Here is a 27,953-nt window from a genome sequence, read left to right on the forward strand (position 1 = left end):
ATATTAAAATCCATCCATTTAATAGTGAATAAAAGATCTATAAAAATAGGCCCTTAAACCAGGAATAATTCACATGATGTTTCATAGTTGCAAGACATAAATCACCAGTTATAGCAATGTACTTTCTAAGTACATTGCTATAAATGGTATAAATTGATTTTATTATTAAATTACAGATTACCCTTTGAAAGTAGGATAATATTTAATTTATAAAAAAAAATTATGTTAGTTTGTTTTAATATAAAGGTTAACATAAATGGTTGTTGTTTAAATTCTTTTGATTTTTCTTACCTTTTTTCCTTTTGAATTTGAAGACCAAACAGAGGTTGGTCACCTTGTATGTGCTATTCTCTCAAAATAGCTAATCATACTTGGTATGTTTTATGAAAAAAGGGTTTAAAGGAGTATGCTCCTCTTCATTTAACATGAATCTCCGACTAAAGTTGGAAATATCCTCCGAGTTTAGTCATTGGTTTCAATCCAAATATTTTCAACCGAACAAAGCAAAAGGATTTTAATTTCCTTAAATTCCAAATACATGCAATTCCATTTCATTTGCTAAATTCCAAAACAGTCAAAAAGAAAGTTTGAACCAAACGCCCCTTACATTGTTGAGTAGTTTTGAATGCTAACTAGTTGTAACCGAATCAAAAGTATAATATGGTTAGTCTATATTCTTAGGAGGAGGAGACGATCGGTCCTTGTTGGAAACCAAACAATCTGAAGAAAAAAATTGAACGATAAACATCTTCTTAACTCCTTCCATGTAATTTGATTATTGTTATCGATTCGCTGGCTTAGCTTTTGGATTTGTTCCCACCATGGGAAATTCTTTGGGAATGTCTCGGCTACAAGTTGTCCTTGTATTTCGTATGGGATTTCACGATGCTCAAAACACGAATCTACATTCTTTTTCCACTTACGAAAGACTTTAACATCTTTAAAATTCTCAGGGAAGTCAGGTAGATATAAGTTTTGGTAGTCAGGTAGACCTAAGTTTTGGTCAAAAGGTATCTCTTTGGACTCCTCATCTGAGATAAGAGGAAACTCAGGTTGATTTTTTTGAATTTTTTGCAACTCCTCCATATGTTGTACACGACTGCTCAGATGTTCGAGCTTGTTTGACATGGACTCAACCCCCCTCACAATTTTGTTTATATCGTTGGCCACACTGAAAAATAAACCATTGATTGTCATTCATTATAAGGTACCTTACTTATAGGAGAATAAAAGAGTCCAATCTTGATCAAGTAAAAAATAACTAGTTATTTCCTCTAATGCCCAAAATACCTAACCTTTGTTGTTGATCCATGTCTTCTTGTATCAACTTCGCTGCATCAAAAATTTTAAATTCATGAGAACTTGTCTAACTGGTTTAAGCTTTTTATGGTATGTATATACACATGTGCATAAACGTATGTAAGTTGTTAATTGTGGATGCGATCAAATGTTAAAGGTTTGTGCGCTTTGTTTATTATTGGTTTGGTTATTCTGAGATTGAAACTGATAGAAACACAAAAAAACACCAAAGGGATGATTATGCATGCAAAGAATTTCCTACGTAATTTAATAATAGCAGCAAAGCAAACATGTACGGAAATGAAAGGTACAAAATGAGCCGAGTCAAGAAAGTTGAAGAAACATATAAATATGCTGAGCTTAACCAAACATATGTTAACCAAAATTTCTGCAATACACCTCTAAAAGAGATGTCTATCAATATATTCAGAATCAATGAATCATTGAAACTTATATCAGAAAAACCAAATAGCTTTATGACAAACCTAGAAAATAACTAAACACAACTGAAAATCAAGCAATGGTTCTCGAGTAATCAGAATCACAAATCACACAGCAATCAAATTAGTAGAGTAAGAAAGAAATTACCGTTATCACGTGAAGCAATCGTCCCGTCTCCTCGTCCTCAAGGTATCGATTTCTGAAATGGCCTGATTTGCTGGCTCCCTTCCTTTTCACCGCCTCTCTACGCTGTACTGGACCCTGAGGTGGAGCTGGATCAATTTTTGGCCCGAAAAAGTTATAACATCAATGTAGACCAGCACAAAAATACCGGTCTCAGACCGGACCGACGAGAACTAGTCTAAAACAAGACCGGACCGAAAAAAGACCGGTCCTAAAATGACCAGATTGAAAAAAGACTAGCTCGAGATCGTCCCGGACCAATCCGAAAAGACCGGACCGTTCCGAGACCGAACGAGACCGGTTTAGAAAAAAAGACCGGTAACGAAACTTTATAAATATATCATTTTTTGTTAATTATACAATTTTTAATCACAAATTCTCTAATTTATTTCATTTTTTTTCTTTTATTAAACTTAAAGTATCATCGTATTTAATAAATCTTAATTTATCATATTGGTGTTAATCACATATTTGTTAAAGGAAAAAACTCAGAAACCAAAATAAAAGAATAGAAAAATACCGAAATCGAACCAAAAAAACCCGTAAATCGAACCGAAAAAGGCGCACGGAAAGACCGCGAAACCGGATCGAAAAAAGACCGGTCCGAATGAAGACTGGTCCGAAAAAAGACCTGACCGAAAAAGACCGGTCCTAAAAAGACCGGACAGGAAAAAGACCGACAAGGATCGGCACGAAAAAAAACCAGATCATTTCAAGACCGACCTCAAAAAGACAGGACCGTTTTAAGATTGACCCAAGACTGGTCTTGGACCGCCGATGTGCAGCTCTATATCAATGTTGTTGTGGGTGGGCCGTGGCCCAGGCTAATCTTAATTGGTTTTTTTTGTGTAAGATTTTTATATTATCGAGGTGTATACCAAAACTAGGTTATAATCCGCGTAAAACGCAGGAACATATAAAAAAATACATATAAAATTATAAAAAGGTGACATAATAAAAAAATAAAGTAACATAAAGAGACTTCGTGTTATTGATTATATCGAAATGTCCAAAAAAAAAATAAAGTAACATAAATAGAATTCGTGTTATTGATTATATGGAAACCACGGGTAAAAGATCAATAATGAGAACAAAGTAGTTGTCAAACAATTTGCACAAGTGTAGAATTTGTTAACATATACCAACGGTATCTATCAAAATCAATATAGCAATGATAGTGACTTTGATATAAAAGGTGAAAGTTTCTGAATGATTCAAACATTCGTATTAATTACCATTACACCCCCGGTCAGTTTTGACTATATAAAGGATGTAAAGATTAAATCAGCTTCATTGATATGGACTGAAGTGTTTAGCGAATATCATTTTGTCGTAACGTTTTTTATTCTCAGTTGTAGTTGTAGATCCATGATTTTTCTTGGTTGGGGCCTAATATTTAGTTACATGAACAAATCAGGTTAAAATGTTTCAAAATCAAGTCGGGTTGGATCAAAATGATCTAGAATAATATGGAATGGGAAATTCTCCCATTGCCTTTCAAAAAGAGATACATGAATAATATATACAAGAGTAGAAGGGCTAACCTAAGGGCCTAGATATACAATGGGCTATGAACATATATGGACTATATATATAGTAGCCCTCGGTGAAGATGTATGCGTACAACGATGTGCCGATGTCGAAGGGACATGAAGAACTCGAATGCGGCCGAGAGCCACCTTGCCACAAACAAAGTGGATGCCAATCTCGATATGCTTTGTTTGTGGATGCCAATCATCGTAAAATACTAGCTATTATATATTTGAAAATATTTTGTGTTGGGTTATTTATCCGGATTTAATGATATCAATGTGTTATGATTTATACTAATGTCCCTGTTGCATGTAATTTTTATGGGTTTTGGTCAAAACTCTAATTTTTTTGAATTGTTGGTTCTTTTGAGCTAGTTTCGTTGCGTATTTGGTCCCTTCGAAAACTGAAATGACTGTAATACCCTTGATGTATTTATTTTCCATTTTTCTTTCATATTTTAATTTAATACTTATTTATTTATTTTAATAATTAAAAAATAAGAGAAGCACACGACTCACATTTTTCGAATTATATAAAAAAGAAATATTTTGTTTTATTAGTTGATTAATACTTTTAATCTTGAAAGACAAAATCCAATTGAACTTTTTCAATAACTCCACTCTCAAAATACGAAAGGCGGTGAGGGGTAAGCGCAAAGCATATTAAAAATCAAACTCATTAGGAATCAAAGAGACCTCCTTAACCCATGCATTCTAGTCTTGATTCAGCGACACAGTCTTTTATTAAATGTGAGGACACATGTGGTATTAACGTTTTACGTAAAGTAAATAATACTATATAATAAATTTAAGCTTTTAAATTTATATTCTTGTCTTTTTAATTTAATTTCTTTATTAAATAAAGTTCAAGATAATATTCAAATTTGAATTTGATTTAAATAATGTTCAAATATAATTAATTAAATATTCAAATTCAAGATTAGAATTAAGTAATATTTCAAATTAATTATTAAATTTAAATATTGAGATTTATTCGGTTAAAGTTATATTTTAAATTTGAGGTTTATCCCCCGATTTTTGAAATCAGCAAAAATCCTGAAAACCCTAAAAACCGGATAGGCGCGCCGCCCCTGCGATTGACATATTTCTTTCAATTTTTGTTTTTCATGAAGTTTTATACCATAAGTAAAACAATTATGCTCTAATACCACAGTTGGGGATTTTAAGCATCAAGTGCACATTATATAGGTAGCGGAAAAATCCAAACTGTTATACCTAAGTGCACATGCAACCTAGGATCTATGTTTTACTATTATAGCATCCTCCTTTGAAAAACGACATAAGTAAGGAATTACTAACCTCTTGTTGACTTCCTTGTGATCTCGTTCATGACGACTTAGTTGCAAGATAAAGGATCCAAAGGAGAATCCCTCTAATGGAATTAGACCAATACACCAAATAACAAAAAGGAAGAAACCCAAAAATTAGAGTTTATTCGAAAATCAAGACCTTATGAGAGGGGATGAGAATTTAGTTATGGAGATGGAGAGACAGAGGTTGGATGAATTTGAAGAGACGAATAACTTGCACTAGGGTTCACCCTAGCAGTCTGTTTTATAGGTAGCTCTTAGAATCTCATATGGATACAAACTCTAGGGTTTATCTTTATCTGATTCAAACCAACTCGATCTATATCCATAAGGCATCAGGAACGTCCATTCTAACTTCGAAGAGCCTCCAGTAGGTTCTGGAATATTCCAATTAATCCATATGATTAATTAATATTCAACATCTTTTAATTAATTAAATCCTTTTAATTAATTTATTAATTTCTTAATAATTTAACACATTATTAAACTCCATTTCCTTATGCTATTGGGGTCATGAGGCCAACCCAAAAGGACCCTGCTATTATTAGAAATATTACCAAAATAGTTAATGACCATGGACACTATTTCCAACACTTTTGTAGTGGTTGAAGTGATCGGAGAGGGATGAAAGGCGACATATTTGGCTATGGAGATGAAGGTGGCGAGCATGAGGAGGAGAAAAAAGAAGGAAGACCTAAAAGCCATTGATCAGAGATCGGGATGGAAATGCTTAAATCTATGACGGTAATAGTTGTGATTCTTCCTTTTCTTGATGATTGGAGTTGTTTTTCTTAACTGAGATGGAAAGAGGATAAAGATATTGAGGAAAGAAAACGGTATACATAGTTGGGGGTTCTTCTTTTCTGCATTTCCATGGCAATTTATCATGATTTTTCTTAATACGGGTTGGACTTCTATAAGTGTGTGTTTCTATGCATTATCATTATTATGTGTTAATTTAAACCTTAATCAGGAAGTTAATTTATGAGTTTTGTTAGGGCTGGAAAATCTATTTCCAGGTTATAATAAGGAAGTCGTTATGAGTTGTTTAAAATTTAGATCGAGTGACCAGAAAAGATGAACATGGAGCTTAGACGTAGTTCTGGTAGGGATGAATTCGTACATGGAGAGAGAGAGAGAGAGAGAGAGAGAGAGAGAGAGAGAGAGAGAGAGAAGGTGGGCCCTCTCTTATATTTTTAATTATTAAAATTAAAAATATGAAAAATAAATACACCAATGGTATTACAATCATTTCAATTTTTGGAGGGACCAAATACGCAATGAAACTAGCTCAAAAGGACCACCAATCCAAAAAAGTTAGGGTTTGGACCAAAGACAGGAAAAAAATGCATACCACGGGGACATTTTTGCAATTTTGTGTATTATAAACTCTAACAGTTTACATGTTAGTTTTTAATGTTCTTAAGGTCAAATTTTAAGAACGGTCTTTACCGTGTGCTTAGCGTGCTTCTCTATGTTTGGACACGAGTACATGAATTATGTAACTCAGCCTTACGGGAGACACGACACCACCTACACTTTATTTTTCTTTTTGTGTCTAAGGTTATAAGGAGCGGAGTGGGAACCGGCTGTGCGGACATAAACACACCCATGAACATAACACCGGAGTTGCGGTTCGTCGAGTGTGGGATCCGAATGAGTAAGAGGAGGCTCCCCCCCCCCCCTCTCTTCATCTCATTGGTCCGATTTTTTTGTTTTTGGAAAAATCCTCCACAACGGTTATATTATAAAAAAATACTTTTTCATTTTTCTTTTAAAAAAAATTCTAACGGTTAGAATTTGAATATATATATATATATATATATATATATATATATATATATATATATATATATATATATATGCACATAGGTTATTGTGTTTTTACTAACTATTATGTGTCGGAATGCATAAATCTGGACCACCTGATGGAATAGAATCAAATGTCAATATTACAATAGGGTAACATGTACCATATAATCACACAAATTTCAGCATAAGGGCATTTTAGTCAATTAACCTATATTAAAAAAAGAAATTTTCAGATTTTTAGGGATAATTAATTCCTTTATTTTTTAAAATCTGAATATTTTAAATTAATTCAAATTTAAAAATCCGATTTTATTCTGTCAGAATGACAAAATGACAACCATAAACTAGTAAACTATATTTTCGATTTTATTCTTGCATAATGCATTTCCAATGCAGTTATATTTGATAATTGACCTAATTTAAGAATAAGATATTATTCATATACATCCAACTTGGGTCTATGATTTTATTCTTAGTATACATCCGAAATTAAATACAAATTTATACATATTCTTACAGACTAATATCCTTATACATTTTAATATAGTTATACATATTCTAACAGAATATCATCAAAAATGAATAAAATTCTTAAAAAAATAGCATTCTTGAATATACAATTATTGAACAAATACACTTGATCCTCTTCAATGGTCCATATAATCAACTTGATCTTCACATATATACTTGTTGAACTCGATTCCAAATATTTCTCTTGTATGATCAATATTGAATTCCTTCTCCATGCAATTCTGAAAGAATAAGATACATTACTCGTTAGTATTATCAGTTAAACAAATATACTTGTTGTTAACAAACATTCTCAAAGACATTCTAACAGAATGCATTTATATAAATAAATTCTAACAGAATACATTACAGAATGCACTTAAATTATAGTCTTTTCTTCTATATGCATAAACATTCTAAAGCATGTATAAATGTATTTTGTCAGAATTACTAGCAACACATGTTTTATGTAATATTTATATTCTCATAAAATGAACATGTGTTTGCATTCTGATATGAAAAAAAATCCCCAGCTTAACCCTTTTCATGCAAATTCTGACAGAATGTCAGCTCAACCCTTTTCATCAAATACAAATTTAGAACAATCAAGTATCAAGAACAAATGCAAAATCAAGAACAATCTATCATTATTTAAGTCAGATTCTAAATTACAAAATCAACTTGAATGATGGATATTTAAAATTAAAGAAGAATGAGAGCACAGTGGGTATACTAGTGAAATCGGAAATCAACCGGAAGGATAATCGAAAATCAAAGAATCGAAAATCAGTGAATAAATCAAATGGAAAATCCATGTGAAGAATTATAATCAGTAGCATTCAGAGGAAGAATTGCAAACAATCAAGAAGTAGAAGAATCGAAAATCAAATATTACAGGTAAAAAATCGCAAAACCTTTCATGGGAACGGGAAAGATCGAGACGTATCCATTAGATATCCAGGTTTTACCCACTTACTATCTCATCCTGTAAGTGAAATAGCTTAAGAAACTTGATTTTGTATCGTTTTGATATGAAATTAGGGCTTCCACCTTCACCGCCTTCGTTGCCTTCCAAACCGCCTTCGTTGCCTTCCAATTTCTACCGCGTTTGGTGCAGAGTGCATCTCTGCTCCTCATCTCTTCCAGAATCGCAGGGGATCAGGGGGAAAACACTGCAGAGGAGATCTCGTTGTGCTCGTTGGCTTTGTGTGGAATAATATATGATGATGGGTCGATGAAGAAGACAACCAACGAGACAACAGAGATGTGGAGGGAGAAAATTGAAGACGACAATTGTAGGGTTTTTTTCTACCGGTTTTGACTTTGACATCCCATATTTAAAGGGATAATAAACATACTAATTATCTACCATAATTAAATATGCAAAGTTTATTATAATACCCTTAAATGATTTATTTAATGATTTATTATTTCCTCAATTCTCATTGGTGCATACATGCACACAATAGTTGCTAGAAACATTTGAACCAGAGCTCTCTCTCTCTCTCTCTCTCTCTATATATATATATATATATATATATATATATATATATATATATATATATATATTAAAATCATAATTAAAACGGTTGGACCACTTATAAACTTTTAAAAGGTTTATGAATAGTTGAGAGATTTTTTTTAAACGGCAAAAAGGCGACATAAATTATGGCAAAACTAGCAAGGAGCTAGCCAAAACAAAAGAGTACAAACAGACAAAAAAAAAAGGAAAAAACATCAAAAGCAGCCAATAGGCTCGATACACCATTTTTCCAGCAAAGAGAGTTTTTCTTTCCCCTATGTTTTATCCAAGTAAAAGTCATTGTCATAGTTTGGTCGATAACTTTCACAGGACAAGGTTTCAGCTTTTTAAAAATTGCTTCGTTCCTTGATCTCTAAAGATTTCATAAGGTCGACATTAGAATCGTATGATTGAGTTTTATGGCCTTTTGGGTTTTGTGAAGAAAATTATCTGCACTGAATAAAGATCTCATATCCCTTGGGTTTAAACAAATGAACTCACACCAACTACGAATTCTATTCCAAACCTCAATTGCAAAGTTGCATTCCTAGAGCGGTGCATCATAAGCTATATGAATATTTATAAAAGGTAAAAGTTTATAGGGTGATAATGTTACATGAAAACTGGTGATGCAACAAACTTTATATAGTGATTTTTAGTATACTTGTAATCAATAAATATGAAAAGTGTCTAAAACTTATATATTTGTCTTTGTTTAAACGTAGGTTTATATATGGTTGTTAATTTTGTATGTACAAAAAAACGATTATGTTCACATCGGGATCTATTTGAAACAAAATCTATACTGGGATTTCAAAATCATGATTTAAATCTTAAGATCTTACCCTAATCCGATCCTACATCTTTCGTTTTTAAAATAATATAATCGAGACTCAAAAATTCGTCAATTTAACTTAAAACCGAGCATGGTAAGGCCCAAAAAGTCTATCAGACCATCAATACTTCACTCATTCATCTCGAATTAGACAGAGAACCTTTACAATCATGTTAGTTTGTGATCTTATGTCTTTAGTTATACATACTCACAATGATTATATTTCTTTTTCTACTCAAGATAGTTTCTTTCTATAAAAATCAAAGAGTGTGTCTCATGTTTCTACAATAAAATCATAAAATAAATTAAATTTACACGAAATCATCCAAGTCCTTAAAACAATAAATAATCAAAACATATAAAATAAAATCCTTTACTATCACAAATTTTAAACCTATCACCAAAATTCTATAAAGAACCCGAACCCCCTTTTTTCATAAATGGGTCAACTGTCAACTAATCAAATAATCACACTATCATAACTTACATTGAAAACGGTTTTGCATACACATCAAAAGGCTCACATGCTGTCAATTGTGGCTCCTACAACAAATCAAACATACAAAAAATTATCACTTACCAAAAAAAAAGAGTAAATTACACGAATGGTCCCTATGGTTTAGGGTAATTTGCGCGTTTGGTCCCTAACTTATTTTTTTAACTCGGAAGGTCCCTACTGTTTGTTTTTGTTACGCGTTTGGTCCCTGTCTTACATAAAAAGACTATTTCGCCATTGATTTTTTAATTTATTTAAATAAAAACACCCCAGCCCCACACCTTCACCTTACCTTACAATCTTACATACCCCACAATTTTTTTCTATTTAAATTAGTCTTTTTAGGTAAGACAGGGACTAAACGTGTAATAAAAACAAACAGTAGGGACCAAGCGCATAACAAAAACAAACATTAGGGACCTTCCGAGTTAAAAAAATAAGTTAGGGACCAAGCGCGCAAATTACCCCAAAGCATTGGGACCATTCGTGTAATTTACTCAAAAAAAAATCATACTTTCATTTCCTCCTATTATAGCATTGTATTTTGAAATATTGTTTATTGATTTGAGTTGTTTTAGAGTTTTAGAAGGTGTTAGAGATGAGATGATATTGATACCTGGCTTAGGCCACCACCGGATAGACCTCCGGCGAGACTGCCGCCTGTTAGTAACATAGAGAGAAGAGAAGTCACCGCCCCACCACCACCGCCGCCACCGCCCATGTCGGTTCTTGCACTACGGATGGCGTTACGCATAGAAGCTAATAAGTGTCCATAAGTTTGTGCATTTCCATGTTCTATGGCTTGAATAAAACAAAAAGTCATGGCTCCTGTTGATGTGATCTTTGATAAAGCCTGATCCCACAAAAAAAAATGTTACTTTAATTGTTTTTCTATTTTAATAATTAATAAAGATGATAATGTCAGGACAGGACAGAAAAGATTGTACTGTATTTGGTATGCATTGAACAAGACTGATGTCAATTGAGACAAAAACTATAGCTTTTGTCTGTGCAAAAGACATGAATGTCCTCCTCAACTCCATCATCAGTCTTGTGTCACATACGCCGCCTTAAAAGGGCGTTTCTTTTTACTTTATACGTATTGAAGGGTAAAATGGTCATTTACACATATTCTGACAATTCGTTTATCCATACAAAACTTAATAGAAGAAAAAGAAAGAAACTTGCTTTAAATGCATGTTTCTTTTTGACTTGAAGGGGATAGATATATGGGGGCGTTTCTTTTTTACGTAATACATACAGAATGGTAAAATGGTCATTTACACATATTCTGACAGTAAGTTTAAATATACAAAACTTAATAGAAGTAAAAGAAAGAAACTTGCTCTAAATGCGTATTTCTTTTTGACTTAAAGGGGGATAGAGATATCAGGGCGATTCTTTTTTACTTAATACATACAGAAGGGTAAAATGGTCATTTACACATATTCGGACAGTTCGTTTATCCATACAACACTTAATGGAAGAAAAAGAAAGAAACTTGCTTTAAATGCGTGTTTATTTTTGACTTAATGGGGGATAGATATATAGGGGAGTTTCTTTTTGACTTAATACATACAGAAGGGTAAAATGGTCATTTACACATTCTTGACAGTTCGTTTATCCACACAAAACTTAATAGAAGAAAAAGAAAGGAACTTGCTTTAAATGCATGTTTCTCTTTTATTTAATGGGGATAGATATATAGGGGCGTTTCTTTTTTACTTAATACATACAGAAGGGTAAAATGGTCATTTGCATATATTCCGACAGTTCATTTATCCATACAAAACTTAATAGAAGAAAAGAAAGAAAGTTACTTTAAATGCGTATTTCATTTGACTTAATGAGGGATAGATATATAGGGCCGTTTCTTTTTTACTTAATACATACAGAAGGGTAAAATGGTCATTTCAAAAGTTTTGTGGAGCTTACAGATGTATCAGCAGATGTTTGATCATCATCACAACCACTTATGGAAATGACTTCACCGCCATTGGTACCTTTATATATACCTGACCGAGGTCGATGATCTTCCCATACATATTGCCCACTCCTATGACACCAAAAATAAGGTAAAGATTATTCCTAGAATCATCTTAACTCCTAAGTTTCTTCAAGATTAACATGAATAACAAGGTTTATGTCATAATTTACACTAAAAAGCCATAAACAGATAAACTAACCTGTTCATTCTGCAAAGGAATGGAAGATCGAGTACAGTGCCACTATGACAAGCATCAATAATGGCATGAAGTTTAACCCCAAAAGGAAGAGGTTTAACAATACTTGCATTAATTTCATCATCAACAATCATACCCTGTGTCTCAAAATCCAGAGGGCATAAGGTTTCATCATATCCATCAACCTCATCACCATTGTAGTTCCTTTGTCGTGAACCATGACCAGAATAATGAAAAACAAGTGAGTCGCCTGGTTGACATCCTTGAACTAGCCAGAAAAGTGCCATCCTCATGTTTTGTTTTGTTGGAATTTTGTAAGGGTCTGTTTGTTCCTCTGCGATTATAATCCAAATATGTGTAAGAACTTAAAAAAATTTAACCTAGTGGTTGTTAAATCATAAATTCATAGATATAGTTCCCGGATTAAGATCAAAATCAGCTACATGTAATACAGAATTGCATATTTTTCAGAGATTTAAGACGGATTTGTTGATGAGAATCTGTCCATCAAATTAATCGCATAAACGATCAAGCATAAACCAGATTGTCGGCGCTTTAATTTACTCTATCATGTAATGTGATTACCAGAAGATTCAACAAATGTACAAGGATAACGAATTTTAACAGCTGGATAATGAAGGTTTGAATCAGGTTCTTACCGGTAAGCATGATAATAGAAGCTTCAGGAAATTTAAACTTATTAATCAGAAGATATTTCATGCAGTTAGCATCATTAATGCATCCTTTAAGCTCATGCCTCGAGAATTTATACGATATGCCTACGATCACCGCCTTCTTCCTGCCATGTGCAGACGGCGGAGGCCCTGGCGGAGCGTGGTTGTAAGGCGAGGGTTGATGAGGAGCATAAGAGGATGGAGAAGGTCCCGGATAACCACCGGTATGAGGCCGCGGAGCTCCGGTACGAGGATCGCCAAGGTTGGTGATGGCTTGACATATGGCGCATCTTATCGATGTAGCTCCCGGCGGAAGCTGCAATTGCGTGTGGCAATTTGAGCAGGACACGAGCATCATCATCGTTGAAGAATTGGAGGGTTTAGTTAACGGAAATTGGGGGAAATTGGAGGGTTTTAATGACGAGAATTGTGGGGGATTTGAGGGTTTGATCAGAGAGATTGATGAAAGAGGAGAAGAGTCAAGGAGATGAAATCGGAGAAAGAATTTAGGATTGATTTACTTACAATTTTACAAAATAATAAATAGCCCCTTGTGGTTATAAAAAATGACATTTATTCCCTCTTAGTTATGAAATATGACGTTTTACGCCCTTGAAGTTCTTATATGATGCATTTGATCTGAATTAATTTATTTTTATAAAAAAATATATTATATCATATACTATTTATTGAACTCAACACATTACAAACTAATTATATATTCTTAATTTAGTATATATTATAAATTAATGACATTTACTAATTTATTATAAACTATTTTAATAAATATTTAAATAGATATTGCAGGAAACTTTACAGAAATTTGTAAAATTAAAAGATCATTACAAGTTGGACTTTTATCTTGTTAAAAAAAAAAAAAGAAAAAAAAAAAAAAAAAAAAGTAGAAAAACATCAACAAGAGTCCGTCCTTATTTGATTTGGATTAGCGGAATCCAGATGCCTACATCTACTTTCAATTAAACTCAAATAAAATAACTTTTTAAATTATTTTTTTTCTAATTTTTGGTTCATTGTTGCAAACTTTACAATGGTTTGTGATATTTTTGTAAAAAATAGTGCTTAGCTTGCATACCATAAACTTTTAAAAGACCAACAACTAAAGCATTTAAAAGACCTACCACAAAAATTTAATAAGTACATGACAAAAATTAAATATATTTTTATGGGAATAATTCAACTTTATATATATATATATATATATATATATATATATATATATATATATATATATATATATATATATATAGAGAGAGAGAGAGGAATGATCATTTGAGAACCCATAGTTTCCCAAGAACTCGAGAACTAAAAGTGGAGCGTTGGATCAAAAAAAAGGATGGCCAAGATACATTGTGGCATTTTTGTAAATACATAGACAAAATAAGACACGGGGGTATGATTTTAAAATGAATCAGGGGGCATTTTAGGAATAAAATAATTCTTTTAATTCCCCAGATTAAATCTCTCTCTCTCTCCCCCTCTCTCTCTCTCTCTCGTCTTCTTCACCTAATCACCCATCTTCCCTGGATCGACCTCAATCACCGATTTCCTCCATGATTTCCACCACCTAACGCCGCTACCGTTGATCTGGAAACAAAATCCATTTCATCGATCCATTATATCATAAACCGATCTCCAATGAAGATCACCAATGATTAATAGATTGAACTACATGATGGCTACGTCCTTCTTCCCTCTCGAAGTTTCGTGCCCTAATAAATCAACCAGAGGTCCGATCGCTCCATACCTCCTGATTCAGAGGTATGGAGCGGTGTCGGCGCTGTTCAAGTCTTCGATCAATTTCTTCAACTACGTTTCGATTTCAATGAGATCAGGTCTCGCTTCACTACTTGGACATTTTAGCAAATTATAGGTCTCGCTTCTCGGGTAAATTAACCTAATAACATAGAGTTCGATGTTTGAGATTGGAATCAGAGCTCCTTTTTGTTACAGGTTCCTAAAGTAGATTTTGAGTTCCGACTTCATGTTTAATGGTGCTTGCATTTGATTATTCTTAACATTCAGCTTTGTAATTCAATTCGATTTGAATGTTAACAGTGTTTACCTTTTTTTATTGTTTTGTAGATCACTATAGATGGTGAAATAATCGGAATTCATCATTTTAAGCATATCAGGCCTTTGGGAAGTGGAGATACTTGAAGGTATATTGTCTGAATGTGTTCATTGACTTTTCCAATTTCTATCATAAATTTATAATCAATTTGTTTACAATTTTATAGAGTTAGGGTTTATAGAGTTAGGCTTTTTTTAGTGAAAATTACAAGTTTAGTTTGATTTCCATACAATGTTAGAATAAAAAAACTAATTTGTATTGGAAATTAAAGTAGAGATTGCTGAAGGAATGGTCGGTTCATGAAGCTGAGTACCATAAGAACACTGTTTCTGATCTTGTTGGGGAAAAGAAGAAAGCTGAACAAGAGATTTTGACCCTCAAAACTGAGTTAAATACATGTAATGATAAATGGGGTCGAGCTCTCTAGGTTCTTAGGAAGTCTTCAAGTGTTGTTAAAAGATGACTCTTTATTCACTTTGTTCAAGAGAAGTTTTGAGAAAAAAATCAAAAACTTAAAAGAAATAGACTGTGTTCTCAAAGACATAAAGGGTAGTTTTGATTTAGAACAGTTTCAAGAGCATCATTCAGTTGAGGTAATAATATCATCAGTTCTTACAATTTTAGTTATTTAATTCCATGTTTTTTTTCTCTTTTATCTATCTAATTTCTTATGATTTATAGGAAAGTTAGGATGCTGGATTTGACAATGATTGGAACATTGGGATGCTTGAAGAGTTCAATGCAGAAGATAGTGAGGGTATTATTATTGGTTTACATGTTGGAAACACTTTGGATAAGTTGAATGCTAGAAACCAAATTCTTGGTGACCAATTTGGTAGTTTCTCAATACTGATTGATGACATGATTACATCTTTGTTGAAAAAGGTGGAGGTAATAAAGAATACTATGCCATCTGTGGTTAAACAAACAAAAGAATTACAGGGTGAATTAGAGAAAGCTAGATTAATGTATGATAAAGCCAAAGAAGAAAATGATGCATACCATGGAAGGGTATCTAAATTGGAGACAGAATTAGAAGCATCTGGAAACATGTGCAAAGAGATAAGCTCTAAATTAGTAGATTATCGGACAAAAGAGGATAATTGGAATGAAAGAGAAACGGAGTTGTCTGCTCAAAGTATTTCCTCCATTAAAGATCACGGTAAGTTTTTTTTCTTATTATAATCAAACATTCATTTCATTATAATTTCTAGTGATTAAGGTCATACACTCAGGTAGTGTTTTGTTTTACCCAATGGAAAGGAATGGACAATTTCTGAAGGAATCATTTTGCTAATTTTCATTTCTCAGCCAGGGGGTGTTTTTTTTCAGTCATGGAATGGCATGAAAATTTGGAATAAAACCCATTTTTATGTATGTAATTTATGATGACACAAATATTTAAATTACATCAATTCAATTACATTTATTTTAAATAACCAAAAGTGTTATTTTTATCATAAATTATTTGGATTTTAATGTATTTTTATTATCTTTATTGTTTCATTGGGTGTTTTTTCTTCACTCCATCGTGGAATGGAATGAGAATTTATAATATATACTCCATTTACGTTTATGTAACTTTTAATGACACAAATATTTTTGAACTTTCATTTATTATTTTACTTAACTTTCAAGTTTCTTTATTTAAAAACAACTAAAAAGTATTATCCTTTATTATAAATTATTTTAGTTTTAATGAACTTTATTATATTTAATTTTTTTTTGTAACTAAAAATTCATTAACTATTTATAGAGTTAAAATTATTTGAGTTTTAATGAACTTTATTATCTTCAATGGCATTAGCATCATACTTTTATTTATTTACTTTACAAGGTACGAGAAAGATTATATATTTACATGTCAATTATATGTGTTTCACATGTAAATCACATCTGTTTCACATGTAAATCACATGTGATTCATATGTAAATCACATGTGAATCACATATGATTCATATGTGAATCGCATGTGATTTACATGTGATTTACGTATGATGTCATATGTAAATGTGATTCATATGTGAATCGCATGTGATTCATATGTGAATCGCATGTGATTCATATGTTAATCACATGAAAATCATATATGTATTTTTGTGATTGTTTTTGCATCAATCATTTTTTTTTTAAAATTTCTTATAGAAAAATAACTATTGTTACATGCTTTTGTACACGGTTAGTAAAACCTTTGTACATGATTTTGTGTCAAATGGTAATATATTGTTATTTCCCACTGTTTGATAACCTTGGTACCTAATGTAGGCTCATTTTGACTTTTGTTGTTGCTGTAATATTGTTATTTGAAACCTTATTCATATAAGTCGGTTGAAGGTTATTCTTAATATTCTGGAAATGCTAAAAAAGCCTAATGTCAATGCAATGCTTCATTAATTTGGATTCTAAGTGTGTAGTCTCAATTAATTTCAGATTTTTTAGTTTTTTTTAATAATTTTTATGAACAAGTTTTATGTTCTCCTACAGTTGCTTTATGAATTGTATTTGGATCCCCTCACATTAATTTGGATTCCAGGTGTGTAGTCTCAATTATTATCTTTTTTGCCGTATATAATATCCATTGTATTAAGTTGGATGTGATTCATATATTTACATGTGAGTCACATGTGATTCACATGTAAATCACATGTAAATCATATATGAATAATATGTGATTCACATGTAAATAACAAGTGAATTACATATGAATTACGTATATATATATATATATATATATATATATATATATATATATATATATATACACACACACACATTCATATGTTATTCACATGTAATTCACATACTAATCACATTTGATTCACATGTAAATCACATTTGATTCACATGTAAATCACATATGATTCACATGTAAATCATATGCGATTCACATGTAAATCAAATGTGATTCACATGTAAATCACATGTGATTCATATGTGAATCGCATGTGATTTACATGTGATTACATATGATGTCATATGTAAATGTCATTCATATGTGAATCGCATGTGATTCATATGTGAATCGCATGTGATTCATATGTGAATCGCATGTGATTCATATGTTAATCACATGTGTATTTTTGTGAGTGTTTTTGCATCAATCATTTTTTTTATTTTTCTTGTAGATTTGGAAGAAATTGTGGTGAATATTGAAGAGGTGAAAAATGATAAATTGAAGAAAATAAGGAAATATTGACACGAAGACATGAAAACGCTTTGAAATTTATAGCATTTTTTATTTTTTATATTTTATTTTGTATCGAATAAAATAATTGTACTCTTATGTTTATAGATTAATTAATAAAAATGAGATTTTTTGTGATTTACTTCCGAATATTATAGTATAAGAAATATACATATATGCATTTAAAAAAATATGCATATATGCACCTAAAAATTTACTTAAAAAAAACGTAGTTTTTATTGAAAAAATTGCAGTTTTTTTTTTATGCAGTTTTTTTTTGAAAAAAAATATAACTTTCTTTAAAAAACTTGCAGTTTTTTGAAAAAATTGCAGTTTTTTAAAAATTTGCAGATTTTTTATTTAAAAATGCAGTTTTTTTTTGAAAAAATTCAGTTTTCTTTAAAAAAAATTGCAGTTTTTTTGAAAAAAAATATTTTGTTTTTAAAAAAATATTTTTTTCTATTTTTTTTAAATTCATGCTTTCTATAAAAAATTAAAAAATCTACATTTAAAAAAAACAAAAAATAGTATTTTTTTAAAAAAATCAGAAATTTTGATTTATGATGTAAATTTTTAGACATTTATATTAATATATTAAATAACACAAAAAATTAAACATTAAATAAGCTTGGTAAGATGACGATCATGTTTTTAATGAATTATTTTTGATCTAACGCTCCACTTTTAGTTCTCGGGTTCTCGTGAAACTATGAGTTCTCAACCGATCTCACCCTTTTATATATATATATATATATATATATATATATATATATATATATATATATATATATATATATATATATATATAAACAATGACAAGATAATATTTCATCTAAAGAGGGGAGAACCGGCAAAATTGGAAGATTATAGGGACGTAAATATATTGACTTTTGGTATAAAAACTAAGAAAAAAAATATCTCAAATCTCATTTAATGTAGAATTTCAATTATAGAAACCAACTTGATTATAGTTTTTAACTAGGGAAGAACCCCGCTTTGCGGGGTTGGGTACGCCAAAGAAATGGACAAAACAGAAAGATTTTATTAAGTTACATTGAACTGATTACATTAAACTGGTTTTGTAGTCTCAATACTTTACAGAAGATTCTTTAGTTGACCTTCAACATTTGACTATTGTAGTCTTGTTACACATTCTTCGGTAAAATAGGTATTTACTCTTATTCAAATGTTACATTCCATCCAAATAAGAAGCATTCTTTATTTGTACAGATAGAAACTTTATTTATTCATATGTTTTTCCATATTCTGAAAGTTGATTTAGAGCAAATGTACAATGATCTAAAAACTCAAAACTTTTAGGATGACTACTATATATAAAAGACAAAATGAAAATAAAAATGTATTTTTTTTAATATCTGATGGTAAATGGAAACTGATTACTATCTTTTGTGATAAAATTTGTCCCGTTGAGCATACCAATATTAAGGAATCTGCAAATTTTCAAGAAATATATCATGTTATTTATAATTCCAAAAACCAATCATCAACTATAAAGTAATAATTTTTTATCCTTAAGAAAAAAAAAGTCATGGGAAATTCAAATTACAGTATTACCCTTCTCGCTTGCTTTGCAGGCGTATCAACAGATTGAGGATGAGTATGATGAGTATCTGTATAAAACACAAAATCAAACATAATTTAGATTCACACGTTAGTAAACATCTTAATATACATCATAAAAGAAACATTGATAGTTGTTACCATCAAAAAGTTTCTCCTCTTTGTCTATTGTGGTCCATTTTTTATTTGTTTCCACAATCTGATAAAATAATTCATCATTAAACTTTCTTTTTTTGTTTAGTTCCACAACCTAAATATCAATAAAAAAATCACAGAAAAATTTCTATACCAACCTCCGTATTCAAGAAGCTGACAAGTTGTTCTTTCGAAAAGAATCGAATTTTCTGGTCTCTGACCTTCACATGCTTATGAACACCAATTTAATCCATTGTAACATTTCAAAACAAATACTTCAACTATAGTTTTAAGCTAATCAAAATGTCAGAAGCAATTTGATAACTATATGTTTATAGGGAGTTCCTTGTACCCTAGTGTTTCATTCAGTAATTTGTAACAATCTACACATTCCAATGAAAAATAGCAATACATGCAAAGCCAGTTAGAGAGCTCAGGTATCAATAGTGAGAGCCATACCAGTATTAGCAGTAACCCAAGCACATCTCTTCCGTCCCAATGAAGCATCTGCTGAAGATTCTAAAGAACTATCAGTCTCCACAACAGCATTTTCATGTTTTTCACCTCTTGCAACACTCTCAACTTTTCCAGTTTTTGAAAATGCTTTCAAAGCATTATCAAGCTTTCATGTTTTCGGAACAACAGATTGTTTTGAAGTTTCTACCCAATTATAGCAATGTATTAAAAGTACAGTGCCCTAATGAGAAACTTTGAAAGTTAAATATTGCTATAGAATGAATTTTAAAGTAGAATGTTACCTGATGTACCTATACCATTGTTGCAGTCACACTTACTTTGATTTGAATACTTGATACTTTGCGTACATACATATAAACATATGAATATGAACATGAACAAACAAAAATAGTATGAGTTTGGCTTGCCTATCGGGCCCACAGCTCGTATATGGCTTGCTCCTGAGCCCACAACATAAGTCTGGCTTTCCCTTGGGGCCCAAAGCTTATATCTGGCTTACTCCTAGCCTAATCAGTCATCGGACCGGAATGCCAATATACAACAGTCCCACTCAGTCATCGGACTGGAATACCCTCAAGCCCTCAGTATAAGTCTGGCATACCAACCGACCCTCAGCTCGTATCTGGAATGCTTCTGAGCCCTCAGTATGAGTCTGGTATGCCGACCGGCCCTCAACTCATATCTGGAATGTCCCCAGGCTTGTTAGCTATAGCACAAATCACTACAACCTCAACCTAACCCAATATGTCAACATATAACAAATAACAAGCATACTCAACAGACAAATAATCATGCAAACAGAAATCACAGGTAGTCCTACAGATCTACCGGTCTACACATATCAGCAACTAGCATATATTCATATACAGATCTATCCCATACTCAGCATATCAATGTATAGCAGGATATCAATCCAAAGGGTCAGTCTTGGTACCTTCGACCCGTAAGTACGTAAGGAAAACTCACCTCTTAGTCTGAACGATAGCTGATAAGGTTCCGACTCCGATCTCAGCTCTAACCATTACCTATCCATCCAAATGACCAATTCTCAAACACAATCCAAAATACCCAAAATACCTCTAGGTCAAACTTGGTCAAATTCAAAGTCAAAGTCAACGGTCAAGATCCCAAAATTCATTATCCCCTCCCAGCAGAGTATGTCATGCGTACCAAGAGAGTACGCCCAGCGTACTCTGATGTTGACCAAAAAGCGGGGCGCTGACCGCGTACGCGCAACGTACCACCAACTACGCCCAGCGTACGCAGCCTAGTCCCAAAACTCCATTAAGAGCTTATTCCATTAAGCCCTTACGTTCAAAACTCAGATCCAAGCCCAAAATGATGTCCTAAGTCATAAAGTTTCCAACTTTATGACTTTTCATGGCTATAAAGTGCTTAATGTCCAAAACCCTAAGTTCTTAACCCAATAAGACATCACAACTCTTGTATGGAAGGGATAGAAGGGCCAATATCACATTTTTATGGTTCATAATAGCTCCATAAATGGATAAAGTTTCCAAATTTATCCATTAGAATGGTCCTAACAAACAAAATCTAGTCTTTAAGACTCAAAGGGACCCAAAAGTGCATATTTTCAAGTTAATCTGTTAAGTCCAAGTCTCCAATCCTTCAGATCTGAATCAAAATGATGTTTAGATGGATAAATTTTCCAACTTTATCCATAACAAGGTCACAAACTTTCAAGATCTAAACTTTATGCACTTGAAGTGACCAAAAGCTCATAACACTCAAAACTAGCTAGATCTAACAATTTCATCATCAAGATTCAACTTTATAGCTCTAGAAGAAAGATCAAGGTGCACAAAGTCTGGATCTACAAGCTCCAATGCAACCAAAACTTCTTCAATGAGTTCCTTCTTCTCCAAGGAGCACCAAGAACCCTCCAAAGCACTTAAAAGCACCTTCTTTTTGCTCACAAGCCTTAATCTAGGGTTAGGGTTTCAAGATAGGGTGTTAGAGAGGTGGAGGCTGAGAATGGAATGGGTTTGGGGAAGTTTAGGAGCTTAAATAGGGCTCAAACCACGAAAATATTTGGGCACTGATCACGTACACCTAGCGTACGCGACTCAACCCAAAACCACCCAAACTTCAAACGGTCATAACTTCTTCATTCCAATTCCGTTTTCGACATTCTTTATATCCACGGAAAGGTGTTGAAGAGCTCTACAATATTATATAAATATATTTGACTAAAAACTTCTCGAAAAAATCCATATTTTATGCAAGGACCCTGCTTATGACTTTTTCCTTTTTACCCTTCTGTCTAGAACACAATTCAAGGGTAAAATTTCTTAACTATCATTACCTTCTTCCACAAGGGATAAACTTTGCCTCCTTAAGGCCCAAAACCTTACACAATCGACTTCTGGTTCATGGCTCAGAAATGGCAGGAAACAGGATGTTACAGGAAACATGGGTGGATACGTTGTGATCAAGTCGGACCCTTCCCTTTCGAACCGGAAGTACCTGAAACCATAACCATAAAACCATAAGCACAAAGATTAGTAAGTTCCCCAAAATACCACATACCATACATATCATTGGGCCTAGCCCACCATAATGAGCCCAGCCCTGCCAAACCAATGGCCCAACCCGACATAAAAATGCAAGAGTCATAGAGACAGCTAGCACCCTACATAACATACAACGGGCCTAGCCCTTCCTGATCTATGGGCCCATCCTGGCATACAAATGGGCCTAGCCCGTCATACCATGGGCCTAGCTCGTCATACAATGGGCCTAGCCCAACATACCATGCAAGAGTCACAAAGACAACAAGCATAACATATCCTAGTGGGTCGGCATTTGTGCCTTCGACCCACGGGTACAGTGAGGAGACTCACCTCAATCCAAGATAACCGAGATACATGCTCTGCTGCTACTGAAAACCTCACACTGAACATAACCAATTATCCTTAATAAATAATTAAGACAACTCCCAAAATCCAAGGTCCAAACTATTTTTTATTTTTCCAATGGGTAAAAGAACATTTTACCTTTCCTATATCTGGTCCAATAATCCATGGCCCAACCTCCAAAAATCCCAAGGCCCCAAAGGCCCAAAACGAACTTCTCAAGAGTAACCCCCGCATACTAGAAGCATACACGCCATGTACTGCCCGCCGCTGCACAACATACAAGTCTTCGAAGCGTAACCCGAGGATTCCATGCATTATGTTGAGCGTACGCCCAACGTACTCATCAGAGGGCCAAAACTCATATTAAGCTCATAATGGTTAAGACCAAAATATCCAAACATAGATTTGAACCTTAAAGGGTGTGTTAAGTCATAAAGTTCCTGACTTTATGACTTTGCATGGCTTAATGGGTTCCAAACCACAATCCAAGCTTCCTAACTTCATAAAAGGTCACCAATACTTGCATGAGAGGATAATACTCCTCAAGATCCAAAATTTATGACTTAAAGACCTTAAAAGGGACCAAATATGAGGCTCAAAGGTTTTGGAGTAACTTCTATTCACAAGAACCACAATCTTGGGACCAAAACATAACAATACCACCCAAAACTAGATCTACAAGAGAAGTCATCAAGGTTAAGACTTTATACCTTGAGAAGATAGATCAAGATGCACAAATTCTGTATCCAAACCATAATCCAAGCTTCCTAACTTCATAATCTTTCTAGGTTAAATAACTTAATTATGATCACCATTATGTTAGGAATTTGAAGATGGGGTCAATTGTAACTTATGCATGGATTGGAAGTCATTTCACAAAGAAAGTTATGCATTGGTAGAAACTGAGTCATAGAAAACTTAAAATTAAGGTTATGACAAAATTTGGAATAGAGGTTAGTGTTGGGCAATGCAGGAGAGAAAAGAAACATGATTTGAGTATAATTGAATTCGATATTGTGGAACAATATGCAAGACTATGGTCCTATGTCGAGGAAATAAGAAGATCAAACTCTAGTTCAACTGTGAGAATAGATATTAACCTAATGTCAGATGGTATAAACTACTTCAGTAAATTCTATGTTTGTTTTGATGGACTGAAAAAAGGTTGGATGGATGGTTGTAGAAGAGTAATAAGATTAGATGGATGATTCCTCAAAGTAATTTGTAAAGGGGACTTGCTTGTTGTTGTAGGGAGGGATGTCAATAACTATATATTTCCTATTGCATGGTGTGTTGTCTGTGTAGAAAATAAAGACAACTAGAAATGGTTTTTGGATTTACTTATTAATGATCTTGACCTAGTCAATGGAAATGGAGTGACACTAATGTCTAACCAACACAATGTACTTTTGTTTTTTTCCATGTTATTAACTTATTGTTTGTTATGTTATTAACTTCTTGTTTGTATTATAGGGAGTAATAAAAGGTTGTCAAGGATCTACTATCTCATGTTGAGCACAGGCAGTGTGCAAGACACATCTTTCCTAACTTTAGGAAAAGATTTGATGGAGCCCATTTTGAGAACATGTTATGGGCAGCAAGTAAAGCAACCACATAAGTTGATGATGTGTTATTTTTATACCACTAGTTTTAATATTTATAAATCCTAACTAATTTAACCAGCTAAAACACAAATTGGCAGTGTACCTAGTCACGTAATAGTATAGTAAAGTAAGTAGGGTGTTAAACTCAGGGAACGAAAATTTCAATAAGAAAGTATGCTATTAATTAAACTAGAAAAAAACTATAAATTGGGGGGGGTTTTTTTTCTATTTTTTCAATTTCAGAAAAACTTAAATATCAACTAACTTGCAACTAAAATTACTTTAAACTAAAGCAAACAAAACAGAAATGTTTTTAATTCAAGATTATGGAGTACTTTCGTTTAGCTTCGAATCACCTTTACCCTATGGTTGATTTCTAATGCAATGGGTTATTTAGTTGGTTACCAAATTATGAAGTTACTAGTTATCTTGTTCCGATTTCCTAGTGTTTGATCAATTCATGAACTACTATTACAATGGTCACGCACCAAGTGAACACTTAATTGATTTTAAGGTTATTTGGACTATGAATGACAAGATCTAATGATTATCTATCTATGATCAAGACAAGCAATTCAAGCGCATAATAGGGATAATTAATGCTCTCTAACACAATTAAAATTACCAACTATTACCACCTAACCATAGGATTTGTTCAATCACTAGATCTAGTAATTCAATTATCATAAATAACTAAATATCAAGTTCATGTAACTAGAAGGGTCATCTAACTACACAAAACTTGCAGATAAGAGATAAAAATTAGAATTTTAACGTGCTAGGATATGTATCAATCAAACACTAGTAAAACCAACATAAATTAATCCATAAAAGTCGAAATCTAGTCATGATTGATTCGTTTGTGTTGTTGAAATCAATTACATCCTTGAGAGAAATTTTATGGAATGAAGTTGAGTGAAGTAGCCAATCAAACCTTCCTTGTGTATGGACATTAATTTAGGTCTTCATGCTAAGTCGGAACTTATGTGGCCACATAAACCCTCTTAACCGGCTACAATCGGAAACGAAAGGGGATATTCCCTTATTTAGCAGGTACTAATAGAGTTTAAGGATCCATAGCACACAAAAAATAGAATAATGATCTTTTAAAACCAAAATCAAAAGTATGTGGGTAAACAGTGACAATAACCCAAAATATCTATACACATGATTAAAATTGATTACTAAGTTGTTATAGAGAATTACAAAAGTCATGACATTATACCAATTACACCATCCTAACATAGAAATTCATCAAATGATTCAATGACAAATATTGAGTTCGATATTTTTGGTTCATTTAATTTTCAAAAGGAAAGTTATTCTTTACTTTAACTTTGACAACAATATCTTAACAATACATAGAAAAAAAAAACCTAGATGCTCATTTGAACCTTTTTGCAATCGAAGATAATAATCTTTTTCAAGTTAACAAATTTAGAATAATAATAAAAAAAAGGATCAGAACCACTCCCCACCCCCAAACATATATAATTGTTCTTATCCAACCCTCGACACTAAAAAACTTCCATTTTTGATTTTTCTAACCAAAGATTCAACTATCATCAATCACTTCATCTAAACAAACTTGTCTAATCTCAATGCTTTTTTACTATTTGGATGCCCAAATTCCTCCACACGAAGATTAGACTCTTTTTGAATTTCGTTCAAAAACTATTTCCCTTTTTCGGATTCAATCATCTCCAAAATCACTCCCACAACCTTTGCCGTCAGTCTCACCTCCACTAAACACCCTGCCCTCCCCCCCCCCCCTCCCCCCTCCTATATTAGCCGCCACACGTCTTTGTATGGGATTACATTTCCTAGCAGAAATCTCCCCATCATCCTACCAGGGTATTCTGTTGTTTTTGGAGCATTGTTCATCGAGTGTTCTAATGTTGCAAGAACTGATTCTAAATCTTTCTTCGTGCTCACTGTATGAGAAACTCATCTTGAAGCCGTTATAATAGATAATTACGGATTATCCGAAGTAACCGACTAACTACATGGGATACCATTTGTATATAGGGACGAAAAATGTTGTTTTGGGGTCTGGAATGTATGTCCGAAATGTGTGTTCTTGATTCTAAAATGTCACATCTATGTACGATATTTACTATCGTACTCCGGAATTGACTTTGTCAGGAATGTACAAAGACAGATTCCGGAGTCGAAGCTTTGGAATGAATATTGATTCTCCGGAATGTTTTATTCCGGACATAGTGGTTATTTTTCAAAAACTTTATAAGTTGAATAATCGTTTATATGGGTTAGAACTCAATTTCCCAAGATATTATTGCAAGATGATGCGGTCTTTAGGGTGTGAAGCAAGAAAAGTTAGACGATGCTTTTATGTTGTTTTGGGAAACTCAAGAATCAGTGGTATGGAGAGGGTTATTTAAGTCTTTTTTTTTCTTTTTTTCCTGTTAACTTATGATCAATCTCTTATTCTTATTAGGTTACTTGGAGCATATTGATAGCGAGCTTAGTAAAAAAATATTAAATAAAGGAAATTCATCTTTTCAAAATGTGTATTCAGTTGATGATCCATGATCCAGAAGAAAATTCATTTCATCCTCTTCCGGAAGTATTACAAAATCACAAATGTATAGTAAAGACTAAACACACCACATTTTGAAATATGAAAAATTGAGTAAACTAACAATTATAAACGAGGTTTTCAAAGAAAATAACCATATTTTTTCAGTTTTTGAAAAATAACCACGTTCTCCGGAATGCCTAATTCCGGAGTATTGTTCATCTTTTTTCAATTTTTTAAAAATTTTTATTTTCAAAGAAGTTATTTTGTTTTTCTGGTATTCTGAATGCTACATTTCGTGATGTTTAATGTCATTGTTTTTCAATAAAATACTTAATTTTATGTACTCATATTGTATATAGTTCATATTATTATGTTTGTTTAACTTTTTTGTTAAATTAAAAAAAAATGTTTTTTTTTCTTGAAATTCCGGAATCATTCTTCGGATTTCGAACTTGTTCTAGAAGTTTTTTTTTCTTCTGAAATCCAAAATTTTAGTCCGGAATTAGGCACTCTAGGGTACTGCTCATATTCCAAAATTTTAGTTCGGAATCCGGAATTTCATTCCGACGTTGGCCAAAAAAATATTTTTTCGGAAGGACAAAATGATTATTTTTACTCAAAAAAAAAAAGGTTATTTTTT

General features: G+C 32.6%; 1 protein-coding gene and 1 long non-coding RNA gene across 2 annotated transcripts; both read right to left on the reverse strand.

Moving 5' to 3' along the window:
* Positions 1-551: 551 nt before the first annotated feature.
* LOC145107288 (uncharacterized) lies at positions 552-1,951 on the reverse strand. Its single transcript, XR_013707803.1, has 3 exons — positions 1,888-1,951; positions 1,296-1,332; positions 552-1,171 (listed from the first exon to the last, which is right to left on the reverse strand). It is a non-coding gene; the product is annotated as an uncharacterized LOC145107288 (long non-coding RNA).
* Positions 1,952-9,744: 7,793 nt separating this feature from the next.
* On the reverse strand, positions 9,745-13,315 carry LOC145160708 (metacaspase-1-like). Its single transcript, XM_079080001.1, has 5 exons — positions 12,804-13,315; positions 12,148-12,478; positions 11,897-12,017; positions 10,578-10,814; positions 9,745-10,008 (listed from the first exon to the last, which is right to left on the reverse strand). Exons 1-5 carry the CDS (start codon positions 13,177-13,179, stop codon positions 9,949-9,951), a joined length of 1,125 nt encoding a protein of 374 aa, XP_078936127.1. The 5' UTR covers positions 13,180-13,315; the 3' UTR covers positions 9,745-9,948.
* Between the last annotated feature and the right edge of the window lie 14,638 nt (positions 13,316-27,953).

This window comes from Lactuca virosa, chromosome 1, assembly GCF_052849685.1.
Source record: "Lactuca virosa cultivar CGN04683 chromosome 1, Lactuca_virosa_CGN04683_v6, whole genome shotgun sequence".
NCBI lineage: Eukaryota > Viridiplantae > Streptophyta > Magnoliopsida > Asterales > Asteraceae > Lactuca > Lactuca virosa.

Bases quoted from the DNA above. Each gene is read 5' to 3' on its own strand.
- LOC145160708 (XM_079080001.1), bottom strand. From the start codon at position 13,179: ATGATGATGCTCGTGTCCTGCTCAAATTGCCACACGCAATTGCAGCTT. The intron at 12,479-12,803 runs GTAAGAACCTGA...TTATAATCGCAG, and splicing joins TTCTATTATCATGCTTACCG to AGGAACAAACAGACCCTTAC. The intron at 12,018-12,147 runs GTTAGTTTATCT...TTGGTGTCATAG, and splicing joins TTCCTTTGCAGAATGAACAG to GAGTGGGCAATATGTATGGG.